The 14155-nt window shown below is 33.3% G+C and overlaps 1 protein-coding gene across 5 annotated transcripts in view; it reads left to right on the top strand.

Annotated features, from left to right (window-relative positions):
- TMPO (thymopoietin) overlaps window positions 1-12851 on the top strand; it is a 31050-nt gene extending 18199 nt beyond the window's left edge. Inside the window, exons 4-9 of one of the 5 annotated variants that reach the window (XM_040491146.1) lie at window positions 986-1083; window positions 7848-7967; window positions 8067-8162; window positions 8577-8687; window positions 9733-9821; window positions 10640-12851. In XM_040491146.1, the coding sequence (XP_040347080.1) occupies window positions 986-1083; window positions 7848-7967; window positions 8067-8162; window positions 8577-8687; window positions 9733-9821; window positions 10640-10925 (800 nt within the window). In that variant the 3' untranslated portion in view covers window positions 10926-12851. The remainder of the gene's footprint in view (window positions 1-985; window positions 1084-7847; window positions 7968-8066; window positions 8163-8576; window positions 8688-9732; window positions 9822-10639) is intronic. The other 4 variants (XM_040491148.1, XM_040491147.1, XM_040491149.1 and 1 more) reach the window with 4 other exon arrangements.
- The last annotated feature ends 1304 nt before the right edge of the window (window positions 12852-14155 follow it).

The following is a 14155-nucleotide window of genomic DNA, read 5'->3' as shown; positions in this document are numbered from 1 at the left end:
GACATTGATTTTGCTATACTTTGATAAATGGCCACAAAATGTGGAAGTTAACTAAAATTTTTACAAGTCTTTAAAAGTCTAGCTCTTCTGAGGCACCTGGCTGGCTCAGTTGGAAGAGCATGCGACTCTTGGGGTCATGAGTTCAAGCCCCATGTTGGGTGTAGACATTATTTAAATAAATAAAACTTTAAAAATCTAGCTCTTCAAATGGTGACAAAAAACGAAGGCTAGGTGAATGGAACATTGAAGACTATAAAAGATATATTTGAGTTGTTGGCATCGTGGTGATATGCTAACTAATATATATGCACTAGCTTCTCTTCAAAGAAATGTTTTTTATTATGGAGAGAAGGAGGAGAAATGACCTGTGAGTTTTATTTTATGTAAGTGGGATTCTTCTAACCTCAGTTGTACCCAGGTTTTTTATAATCACATCAAATCAGAAGGGAGGACTTTTAAACTGCCCTAAAGTATTAATGTCACCACATCTATTTATTATTATTAGAGGCTTGATACCATGCAGGTATTTTCAGCCTTAAAATTCCCTATAGCTTTTGTTCTTCCATATTTCAAATTTTAATAGCTAACCTTTATTCATATAGTAGTTATGCACCGTATGGACAAAAGAATGGTAACAACTGTGTTTTAATGTCCTTTTCCCACATCCAAGCTGTTTTGAGTGAAAAGCCTCCATGGGCAGTTTGAATTCACTTTATGTTTTAGGCTACTAGATCCAGAAAAAGGAGAGGAGAATAAATCGTAAGGAGTGGGGGAGATAAACAAATATGAATAAAATATGAATGGGGAAGTAAACTTTTTAAAGACAGAAATTACAGTTGAACAATTGTAGTCTATTGAGGTAATAACCAGTAGGTAAACTTGTTTTACATAAGAATGTCTAAAACGAAGGTTCCAGAGTAGTGAGGATGACATTGTAGTTTATTGTGTGGTTCCGAGAGTAATGTTTCTCCGATGTTATTTCCAGACTCTAAAATAGAGCTCAAGCTTGAGAAGAGAGAACCACTAAAGGGCAGAGCAAAGACTCCAGTAACACTCAAGCAAAGAAGAGTTGAACACAATCAGGTATCTTTAGTTTTCTGATCGCTGTGTTCAGGTATAAATAATCTGACAGCACTAATTTGTTTATGTCCTCGCCTTTGGTTAATAGTTGACACCCAAATTCCAGCCCTCAATGAGGTGTTCATTCCATTGTTCATTAAATGGCCTTAGAAATCTAAACTTCATGTTTTTTGTCAGTAGCGTAGCCTGTACTTAACTGCAAGAGCCTAGTGTTTAATAAATGTCTCATTTGTGTTTGATTTTGTGCTAAGTGTGATTCAAAGCCAGTCATACTTTCAAGGGAAATATTTTAAAAGGTTGGAAATGCCTAAGCATTTTTTTTTTTTAAAGGAAAGGATGGATTTTATATTGTATCTTTGTCTAGATTTCTAATTTTGCTTCTAGTTTTGCTGGTCTTCTGTGGCTTTTCCCTCAACTCTGAAGCTAGTCTGTTCCTAAAACCATACTTTTCTTTCCTTATTTGAGGTGAAAATTCTTTTTCATTTGTGGGTGAGGCAGGGTACAGTTTTTCAAAAGGAAAATGTAGGAAACTAAAGAGAGAACTAATAAGCACAGGTATAACTGAACTAACAGAGAACAAATTATTGACTCTAATCTTGCATTGATTTGGCTGACCTTTACAAGATAGCTATCCGTACAGTCATTTTCCTTATCCTTAATTTGTCTAGCTGGAAGATTTGTCTAGTTGGTTATTTAACTTTTCCATCTTCTCTTTGGCATTTTAAAGTCACACATCCTCAGAGGAAGTTCTTGATTGCTTAAGCTATGTCTGCCTTGGTTTGATGTACTTGATAAGTTGAATTTCAGAACTATTTGTTAGAAATAAGCTTGGGGATTGCAGAGAATGTATAGATAGAGCACTCAATGAAAGATTTTGTTTAATACAAAACCAGTACTGGAATAAACATATTATTGCCCTTTTATTTAGCAGCAGGACCATGCTGAAGAATAAGGAAATAACATGAAAAGAGAAATTAGGAAGAATCTGGTGACGGACAATGAAATAGACCAGCATGGAGAATTTTGGTTCTCAGTATAAAGGCAGGATGGTATAGTGCCATCAAGAATGCTTGACTGGTCAGATAATAGGTAAAAGGCAGGTTGGAGGATGGTATTAAGTATGGTTTAATTGAGTTGGAGAATCTAAACTGAGGGACAGGATAAATACAGAGTAAATTTAGGAGATGATAGTGGCCTTCTACAAAATTCAAAACATCAAGAAAATTGGAGGGAAGTGTTTAAGGACCCTGTACTCAGAGAGTGTCACTTGTTTTAAGCGTTTTACCAGTTTTGTTCATCTTCCCGTGTACCCTCTAGCTTTTTAAATTCCTTTTGGTTTTATTTTGCTTTTACTGTAATATATTAAAGTGAATCTCTAACATAATTTCATACATTAAAATGTCAGTACTTTCAGTATGTAGTTCGAAAAGATAGCTGTTTCATATATACATATATAACACTGATACTATCACACCTGATAAAGTCATTAATTTTTTCATATCCGTTCAAATTTCTCCAGTTTCAGAAATACCTCTTTTATGATTAAATTACTCAAATCAGGATCCAAGTAAGCTACACATACCATTTGGTGATTTTTGTTTTGTTTTGATCTCACAAGCCTGTAGCTATCTCCACTCCCCTCTATTAATTTGGTGAAGAAACCAAGTCAGTTCTCCAGAATTTCCCATATTCTGGGTTTGGCAGATTGCTTCTTCAGTTGTCATTTAATTTCCTGTTCTGTAACCCTATATGTCCTGTAGACTGGAAGTTAGACCTGTGGTAGGGCTGTGTACTAGGCTTTCTGTGATGATGGAAATATTTTTTATATCTCTTGTCCGTTGGGGTAGCCATTGGCCACATGTGGCTATTGAATACTTGGAATGTGGCTTGTGCAGTTGAGAAACTAAAATTTTAATTTTATTTAACTGAAATTTAAATAGCCACATGTGGCTGGTGGTTACCATATTGCACAGCATCAAACTAGAGGATTGGATAGATTCAGGTTCAGTTTCTTTGACCAGAATACTTCATAAATGGTGTGGCTGTCATACTGCATCATTTCAGAAGGAAAACAATGCTAAATTAGTAATAGGTTCAGATGTTGAAAGCATGACCCATCCATTTTAAAGTTCCACATCACTCTTTCATTTAATGGTTATGATAGCCATTTATGATTATTGCCTAGAACCACTATGTTGTTTGAGGTTATAAGGTAGTGATTTTTCTTATTCTCTTATTCCTTTACATCTATAAACTGGAATTCTTTTATAAAGAACTTTTATGGGGCTCCTGGGTGGCTCAGTCGGTTAAGCGTCTTGACTCTTGGTTTCAGCTCAGGTAATGATCTAGCCTCTTTGTGGGTTCGAGCCCCGTGTTGGGCTGTGTACTGGTAGTGCAGAGCCTGCTTGGGATTCTCTCTCTCCCTCTTTCTCTGCCCCTCCCCCACTCAAGCTGTCTCAAATAAACTTAAAAAAAACAAAAACAAAAAAAACTTCTTTCATGACCTGCGTAGTTACCTTGAAATAAAATTCACACAAGAGAGCCAGCATACTTTGCCAACTTTCAAATTAAAGTGCCCTAGTCACTTTGAGAGGTGATCAATAAAATATTTCTTAACTAGCATGGTTTTCATATATTTCATTTATGAATCAGTTACACTCATCATTCTTTTTCCATGTTCAAATTGTGTCATCCTTATTCAGTGGGAATTACTGAGTTGGTTTCTGTGTCCTTTTATTGACTTTGTTTGTCTTTGATAGTTTCTTGTTTTCTAGCACAGTAAGATGTCCCAGGCTCATGTATATTTCCTGCCTTTTACCAAATCAGACATTTTTTCCAAAGAACCCTAATCTTTTTCATTGAAAACATTTGGAAGCTACCTACAGTGGATGCTAGGTTGTGCATTTCTGCTGGGTTGTCATTGCTTTCAGCCCTTTTTACTAGGAAGAGCTAGGAGTACTTATTTTTTAGGAAAACATAAATCATGAATTCATCAAGTTTGTGAATGCTGTCTAACTTATGGATGTTCTATCTGTATCTCTTTTATGCTGAGTATCTTGGTTCTTAAAACGTGAGTTACTTAGTTTCACTATACAGATGTTTCTAAATAATACAGTACTCTTGATAATAAGGCAGGTAAAACGCAGTTTGGGTTTTTGGTTTGTTTGTTTGTTTTGGCAGTTTTTCTTGTCGTTAGGGCATAAAATCAAAATATTGTGCTTAAAGTCACAAGTGAATTTTTTTTCTTTCATACAGATTTTTAAATGTATATGGTTTTATTTAGGCATAAATAAGAGAGTCAGAAATCTGGACTTTATCTTTGTTCCTTTTATTTATAAGTAGCTATTTCTGTTAACTTTTGCTTAATATTTTCTTTTTGAAAATATTAAGGGAGCGCCTGGGTGGCTAAGTAGGGTAAGCTTCCAACTCTTGATCTCAGCTCAGGTCTTGATTTCAGGGTCGTGAGTTCAAGCCCCGCATAGGGCTCCATGCTAGGCATGAAGCCTACTGTATAGATGTATACATTTATTTTTGCTCCTCTTCTTACATAAAAGGCAGTGAATTTTGCACATTTCTACCTGTTAATCTAAACACATATCCTGAGGATCACTCCATATCAGAATACAGTATGGCCATCCTCCTCATTGCTCTGTACCACTGCATGTTACTGCATTTTATAGATGTACTGGGATTTATTCAGCCACTTTACTTTTGGTGGATATTTGGATTATTTTCAGTTAGGCTGTTTCGATAATACAAAGATGAACTGATGAACAGCCTTACACATATCATTTCATATTTTAGCTAATTTATCTTGGGGAAATCTAGAAGTAAAGTTACTGGGTAATTTTGCTCGATGTTATCAAATCTCCCGCATAAGAGTTAAAACATTTCACACTCCCACCAGCATTGTATGAGAGTACCTTTCTCTAATGGAGGAATAGGATTCTGTGTTTTTTTAAAAATTAATATGAGTAACCATATTACTCATATTTCACCTAAATTAATAGTTATTCAGAGTAAGGTGGCTTTTAATTAATACTATTTCTTTTTATAACTTCGTTTTGTGTAAATTTTTGCTTAGAGCTTGTATTTTTACTGACAGATCTATAGCCTTTGTTTTATAGCCCAGCTCCTGCATCCTTTTGTGCCTCAACTGCCTACTGTCTTCCAAATAACTTTTTGCCTGATAGCATATTGAAAGGCAATGTAAGGTTTTTGTTTCTGTCTCCTGTTTTTCTCCTGATAAATCAGGAGTTGCTGGAGAACATCTTGCTGAAAGTAGATGAAAGTTGCACTTAGTATTTTGGCAACAGTATACAGCAATCACGTTAACTACTAATTTTACATAGGAATGTTTTTCATTCTTTTCAGTCAGTAATCGTCACTTGTTTATAGTGGATTCTGATAGAAAAAATCTTCAGAATATTTTTTCTGGTGTGTGAAGAGTTCTCCATTAGTTTTCTGTGAAGATGATTAATTCTCAATTAGATGATGATAGTCAAAGAACTAATAAAATTAGTTGATAGTCCTCAACCAAAGAATTTAATAAACCTGGACAAAAGGAAGTATATATGATTTATAGTGAGAAGTGTCTTTCCCACCCCTTTCCAGCTATTCCCACCCCTTTCCAGCTATTCCCACAGGCAACCAAGGTGTTTCTTGTGTTTCTTTCCACAGAAGAATATAAAGAATATTTAAATGGAACTTGACCTTTAATTCAAGGATAACTAATAGAAATGTAAACATGTAATTTTTTTTTAATTAACCATAGTAGTTTCAGTAGATGTTGGTAAAATTTTTGATAAATTATTTCAGTTCAAAATATAACAAATGGAAAATTCTGGCATTTGGGAGACAACCAATTTTAAGGAAAGGGGATATTTTTCCACATGCCACCTTCATGGCTGTGGATAAAATATCTGGTCTTTATATTTTATCAGTTTTATTAGCCCTTTCAAGAAATGTAATTTTTAATTCTTTGGGGAGTTTTAAAATAGTTAATATACACTGATAATACCAGATACACTCTCAAACCATAATATTTTTAAAATACTGGTTCTAATTTTATTGGCATTGAGCAATCGACTATTAAAGAGGAAGCATTACTGAAAGTAGTTTTAAGAAAATACTTTGAGATAGCATCATAAGTCAGTTATAGTATCTTAAACCGGGTGTCCTCAACCCTGGCTGCACATTAGAATCCCCTCAGGAGCTGTAAAAATTAACTATGCCCAAGCCCCTTCTAGAAGAGATTCTTACTTAACTAGACTAAGGTGGGGTTGGGGGCATTTGATATCTCTTAGAGCTCCCCACTTGATACTATGCTGCCAGGATTGAGAACCTCAGATTAAAACTATTGTTCCCTTCTATTCAAATAATCAGGAATTTAACTGTTAATAAACATTTATCATATTTGTGTGTAATTTGTTTACGCATTTGTCTTTTGATCAATCTTAAGTTTGCATTCAGCACATATTTTCTGATAGCAGGAAAAGGAACCCAGAGTTTCTAATTATGAGTCAAAGAGAAACTCTTTAATACTAATCCCAAATATAGATAAATAAAAAATTAGATAGGAGACTATGTTTGTACCTTGTGGGGTTTAGGTAGTAATGTTTCCAGCTAAATAAGCATGCTTACTGGATGAGCGCCCTTGTCTCAGGATGAGAGTAAAATACATCTGTCTTTAAAATTAATAGGCACTGAGTTGGATATAAAAACCTCAGTTATCTAGATAAAATATTAGCTTGAAAGCAGAAGTGACAATATAAGCACACTTTAGTATAATACTAACCATTGATAGATGTTCTCTGGTTAATTTAAAAGAATCATCTGGTAATTGTGGCTTCAAAGTTGAGTAAGTTGCTACTTGGAATGCAGAATCTCAGGTCCTGCCCCAGAGCTGCTGAATCAATAATCTGTATTTTAACAAAAGCTCCAGGTGATGGATATGCACATTAGTTTGAGAAGTACTAGTCTAGTGGTTTTCAAACTATTATGTAAGAACTACTAAATTATTTTTTAAATGAGGAAAAATCAATTGGCTTTTCAGGGAGAAAGGAATCTGGGACTGGAAGGTACCAGTGGTCCATCACTACTGCTATCTCTATAGTGAGAAGTGTAGGTTTGGCACTTGACATTATAGGCTTGTGTGTTTGTGAAAGAGGTAACTTACCACCAGGTTCTTCTTGCTCAATTTTAGTATCTGTTTCTAAGAAAAGTTTGACACCTGGGAACTTTTATGTTCAGATAGTTGTGTGTGGATTATAATTTAAACTGAACCTTTAAATAATCCTACTTGAAAAGGACAATGTTTAATTTATGCTAACAATTATAAAATTTTATTTTGTTTTAAAAGGAAATGGGCTTGTTATAATAAATGACTTTATTATAGTCATGATCAGCCTGCTTTTTGTTTAGACAGCCAAAGAGGTGCAGTTATGAAACAAGAACCAAATAGCAAACAGCAAGTCACAGAAGGAGCAGTGATAAAATTATGTGCTTTTCTCCCTCTCACTCATATTACAATTTGTAAGCTCCTGTAGTTGGATGCTTTAATGTATTTTACCATACTTTTTAGCATTTTCCAATGCCTACATATTGGTTTAGTCAGTACGTTTAGAAATATGTTGAGGGCATAGCATTGTTTGCAAATGCTGGCATTTGGAGATTTTTCATGACTTCTCACTGTGCTAGGTAATGTGGCCATTATTAAGGTGTTTGATGTTAGAATATGACTTTTTAATGTGTCGATACTTGAATAGAGCTATTCTCAAGCTGGAATAACTGAGACTGAATGGACAAGTGGATCTTCAAAAGGCGGACCTCTGCAGGCATTAACTAGGGAATCCACAAGAGGGTCAAGAAGAACTCCAAGGAAAAGGGTGATGCAAGGCTTATTGCTTAGAATTGGGTTTTCAGATTGGTAGGGCTTTAGTGATTATTTTATATTTATTGTTTTTGTTTTGTTTTCAAACTAACAGGTGGAAACTTCAGAGCATTTTCGTATAGATGGTGCAATAATTTCAGAGAGTACTCCCATAGCTGAAACTATAATGGCTTCAAGCAACGAAACCTTAGTAAATATGTTTCATAAACTATACAAGTGGTATTCTTTGTAAATTACCCTTTAATTAGAACTGGGGAGGTGGTAAATTTGGCAAATCTCAAATTTGTGTTTTTAAACATTATATTTTAAACTCATTTTCCCCATTCTGAATTTTAGAATTTTTCAATATAGTCAATTTAATTATATCAATTTGTACAAGAATCCTACCTAAGTATTATAAGGAAACTTTTTTGCTAAAATATTTAAAAAGTGCTAAGGCTTCACATGTGAAGCATTGAATATGTTCATTTCTAGGTTCTTTTGCCTAAATTTTTATTAAGAGAAAGTATTGAATATTACAGAAATAGAGTATCTTTTTTTTTCTTTTTACGTGTCTTTGTTATGTTTGGATAATTCTGAGTCTGAATAATTTGAATCTTGGCAGGTTGTCAATAGGGTGACTGGAAATTTCAAGCATGCAGCTCCTATTCTGCCAATCACTGAATTCTCAGACATACCCAGAAGAACACCAAAGAAACCATTGACAAGAGCTGAAGTAAATGCATAAAATTTAGATCGATGCTATCATTGATCTTTTAAAGAGGAAATTTTTTGTATTTGTCTTTTGCAGTGGGAGGGAGCAGAGCTTTCTTAATTGGGTGGGTGTGTGTGTGTATGTGTGTGTGTGTGTATATATATATATATATATATACACATATATATGCATATATTATTTTAAAGACATACTTTTATTAGTGACAGTCGAAAGTAACTAATATAGTATGATATGCTAATACTATCAGCTTGCTACCATGTGCCTCTTAAGTTCTACCTTTCAAGGGAGTATTCATTTTTGTGCTGCTTCTAATGTGTTCTCTTTGTTATGGATGTGGGTTGAAAGTGTTTCTGGGCTGTTGGGGAGGCTATTCTATCTTTTCACTGAAAGGTCAAATAATGGGACTTTTAAGTGACTTTGTATGATGCTTGAATTGATTAACTCCTGTATACTTAAGCTTTGAAGTACTAACTGCATGATGCATTATAATTTTAATGAATTTGTACTGAAGGTGGTTCTGATCTGGGCATAAAGGTAAACAAAATAAGCAGGTAATTTAAAAAATCATTTTGTGTTTTTTAAGTTAGGAAGATTGAATCGACTCACATATACTAAAACTTTTAAGGATCCATGTTAATTTGATATCTTCTGTATTTCATCAGTTATTACAAAATTCTTAACGGAAGAAGAAACAGTGTACTCTTAATATTAATGAAAAGCATGGGAAATCCAGTGGGGGGAACTTAACGCTGCCATATTAACTATACTGGATTTTAGTTTGAGGGTGGTTTGGGGTTGTTGTTTTGTTAGCTTGAATGTGTGGCAGTCCCCTGCCCCCATTACCACATTAACATATCTCCACAGTGAAGAAATTTGAGGAGAGCTTTGGAAGTGTATGGATACTTGAGCAATGATGGATTTAGAAAGGGGAGTGATAAAAGCTGGGGCAGACTTGAATGCATTCTGTTCTCTGAAACTTCTTTTTTAAATTGTGTTTTAATTGCACATTTACACTGTTAACTTGTGGTTGTCTGTTTCTTATTAGGTGGGAGAAAAAACAGAGGAAAGAAGAATAGAAAGGGATATTCTTAAGGAAATGTTTCCCTTTGAAGCATCTACACCAACAGGAATTAGGTATTCAGATACATTAAAACAAGTATTAGTGTATTCTACTAGGGTATTTTTATTTATTTACTTATTTATTCCCACCTTTATTGAGGTGCAATTGACATAAAAGTTATATCTACTTAGGATGTACAACATGATTATTTCATATGCACCTACAGGAATTTTAACCTTTTATTTTTAATTGAAATATGGCTAGCATATAATAGGGAAATTATGATTTTTATTCTTCACAAGGTTATTGTACCCATGTTTTCAGAAGTAAACCGTTCTTTTGAGAGCAGTGTAATTCCACGTCACCAGTTCATATTCTTGAAAGTTGAGTCAGTTTCAGAATTAACTTTGATAAGCTGAAGTATTATAAATAATTTGCCTACTATCTAATTCTCCTTTTTCTAATTCTCAGTTTGTTATATAAACAGAAACCTCAAAGGAAGTAAAAAAGTTTCCCTTTTCTAGTTGAAAAGGCTGTGTTTAGAGAACTCCTGAATTATTTCCTAACTGAACAAATCACACCAAAGTACCTTATTTTTTTCCTCTCATCCTCTAAATATATTGGCTCTGAAAAGCCTTTAAGGAAACAAGTTTAGTGAATATCAGTGTTCTGAATATTTTCTAATAGAATGAACATCCAACATTTTAAATGAAAAATGTACAGAAATTTTAAATAGGCTGACTGACCTCACTGTTTACATGTGACCGTTTTCTACTCTTATCTCAAGAAATGTGTTTGAAATTAGGAAGTGGTAATGAGATTTTATATTACATATCAGAATCATGACTTTTATCTAAATTTATTTTTTTCTTCCTGCTTTTACTCCCAACAGTGCTAGTTGCCGCAGACCAATCAAAGGGGCTGCCGGCCGGCCATTAGAACTCAGTGATTTCAGGATGGAAGAATCTTTTTCATCTAAATATATTCCTAAATATGTTCCCTTGGCAGATGTCAAGTCAGAAAAGACAAAAAAGGGACGCTCTATTCCCATGTGGATAAAAATTTTGCTGTTTGTTATTGTGGCCATTTTTTTGTTTTTGGTCTATCAAGCTATGGAAACCAACCAAGGAAATCCGTTCATTAATTTTCTTTCTAATAGCTCTGGAAAATCCAACTGAATGATATCTCTTTGGCACACTCAATTTGGTCTCCTTATTTTTTCTAATAACTGTATAAAAAAAATTTGTGTATACTTGTTGACTTGAGAACTAAAAATAATGTGATTTCACCTGAATAAATGTAGTATTCCATTGAAAAGCAAAGCAGAATATATAAATGGACTTCATTTAAATGTTTTGGACTTTGGACTAGTAGGAGATCACCTCGTGCCATATAATCTTTTTTAGCTCTGGAACTTTTTTGTAGGCTTTATTTTTTTAATGTGGACATCTTATTTCACTTTTGAGAAAAATGTATATTGTTTTTGTGTATTTGGGAAACAAGAAGGGCAAAACATGATAGTATAATGTGAAGCTACACATTTAAATACTTTGAATTCTTACAGAAAAGATTTTAAGAATTCTCTGCTGTATAAAAACTTTACAGATATGTGAAACATGAAATTTGGTAAGAAAAAACATAACTTGGGTTGTACTTTTTGTAATTGCCATAGGTTTGATGTGTTTATGGGGGAACATACAGCAATAATCTCTTCTGTAACTTTTATTAATAGTAATTATTATAGCCCTATTGTACTCACTTTTTAAAAGATTTCTAGTATCATGAATGTCCTACTTCAGTAAGACCCATTTAAATGCTGTTGATATTTTAGCAGGGATCTTTAGCGCAACATACACGTTTTAGAGAACTGTTAGCTGGCTGTACATGTTTTTAGAAACTGTTTAGCTAGCTCTAAGGCTGTAATTGGAAACCTGTATTTTTTATTTACAGCGAGACATTCTGTCCAAATATTTCTTAGATAAATAAGTGTGTGTCTGTTTAGAAGTTAGAAACTTTAAACACTGGTCTTAGGTTCCATTTGGGTTTATTATTGCATTGTCTTCTGTTAACCAAAAACAAAATTTGCCTGGTTTTTTTTGCCCAATATTTCCCAACAAAATTTGATTTAAGTGCAGAAAGTATTTACTTTGAAATGACATAGTAAACTTTTCTTAGATACAAAGTAGTTAATACATAAATTTGTAAACTTTGAATATGAAGTGGGCATTATGATTTTTGTATACTCTTGAAATGGTTAACTTATCTTTGTGGTTGATTTATTTTATTTTTTAGCTAAAACTTACCTCATGTATAACTTGGTTAAGTAAAATAGTAGGTAATTGAAATTTTAGTAGAATCAAGTAAAACAAAAATTCATTTGAATTTCAACTTCACAGTCATTGACCATAAAGCACACTAAAGATGTAAGTTATTTTAAATATCATCTGGAATAAAAAGATACTTTTAAAGTAAAAAACTTAATATGTATATTTAGACCACACAATTTTGATTTCATTAGCTGTATTCTGATATTTAGCTTCTAAATATCTTGTAGACATTTTTCACTTACTTTACAGTTGATCGGAAACATTTGGTAGGTCTGGTCCCACAGGGGAGTGGAAAACTTACTCCTAGATCAGAAATGCTTGCCTCTTTGAGTAAAAGTGTTTCTTTGAAATGAGCCACAGAGGGGGCACATTTTACTCATCTTTTCTACAGTACAGTAATAGCAGTCTAGTTTTTCTTGTTTCTAAACTTTGCTTCCCATATAGTTTTCAATCTTTTTTTTATTATTAGAAATTGTGAGAAACTACATTTAATGATTAAAAATATGGGAAGATAATCAAACTTATATGTGTGTAAGATCAATTTTCTAATAGGAAAGGTATGGTCCAAAATAGTAAAAAGTAGGACCAGGTAAAATATTTAGTCTTTTTTTTTTTTTTTTTTTTTTTTTTAATGTGTACTTGGTCTTTTGTCTGTGTCTGTTTTATTCCACTAGAATAAATGTGTCCTTGATGTAAATGCAAAGCATTTCTTCCTGATTAAATTGTAGATGTAGACTTTACAATATAATTCAATAATAAAAAAGTAATTAACCTCTAGTTTTGTCATTGTAATAAATGCTTTTTAGATAGCACAAACTATAAGATGCCTGATAACATTTCTTATGTGATGTTTATGGATTGTCGAGTTTTAGTTCTTGTTTCAGTTTGCTCCTTAATGTTTTGCTTCTAATCATTTCATAATCAGCTCCTCGTTTGTTCACGGGTAAGCAGTGTATAGCCATTATACTCACAGAATGATACAGGGAAGCTTCCAGAGGCACCTCCCCAACTCTACAATATAGTGATATAGAACAATATAACATCCTTTTCTAAGTTAGTACTTAATCTCTGACACTCATTGTTAGTCTTGCTTTGAGATGAAGCAAAGATGTTGCCAAGGTGTAGTTAGCATGGAGCTATGATCATAAGATGAAAGTTCTCTCTCCATTCATGTGTTCCCCAAAGGTGATTTTATTTAGTGATTTTTAAAGTAATATACACACATACATATACATACTATAATTAGTACATAGCATTAAAGGCTTACCATGCTTATTAGATGCATACCATGTGCTAGATACTGCTTTATGCACTTGATAGATATTGACTTAATCTTTATGGTAATCCTATGAAGTAGATATTTTCTTACTCTCATTACAAATGAAGAAATTAATGCTCAGAGGGGTTAAGAAATTTGCTGAAGTTTGAACAGCTGGGATGTGATTACATATGATAATTGGTCTGATTACTTATAATATGGCAGAGGGGATATGAAAGACTAACACTCTACATACATACTGTATACCAGTTTTCTTGTTCAGCCTTGCTTCTTCTACAGTTTTGGTGCCTCTAAGTTGCAAACTTCATTAGGGATTCTTTAAGCTTCACTTCTAGTTTTAATCTTCCTCTGCAGCCATTTAAGTTTCATTCCCTTTTACTTTAAAAAAAAAATAAATTTGACATAATACATTGTATAAATTTAATGTGTATGTGTTATTTTTATACATTTATATATTGTAATATGCTTGCTGTTGTAGTGATTTATCACATTATGTAATTATGGTGCAATATGGTTGTTTATACTGAAGACCAAGCATTCTTCATAAATAATAGAATCTCTATTCAAAGTCCAAAGTTTGCTGAAAATTATTTTTAGTTTGGCATCATAATCATAGTACCTTAAAATACATTGATCAGTATCACCTTATCTTATCATGCATTGTATACCAACTTTTAATTGCACTTTCTCCTTAAATTTAAAGCAAAGATCTCAGGGGTGCCTGACTGGCTCAGTTGGAATTGCATGTGACTCGATCTCAGGGGTTGTGAGCTCAAGCTCCACGTTGAATGTACAGATTACT

Source organism: Herpailurus yagouaroundi, unplaced genomic scaffold, assembly GCF_014898765.1.
Source record: "Herpailurus yagouaroundi ecotype Mexico unplaced genomic scaffold, PumYag 182, whole genome shotgun sequence".
Taxonomy (NCBI): Eukaryota; Metazoa; Chordata; class Mammalia; order Carnivora; family Felidae; genus Herpailurus; species Herpailurus yagouaroundi.
The sequence above is the reverse complement of the archived record's forward strand: the minus strand, read 5'-3'. Positions and strand labels throughout refer to the sequence as shown.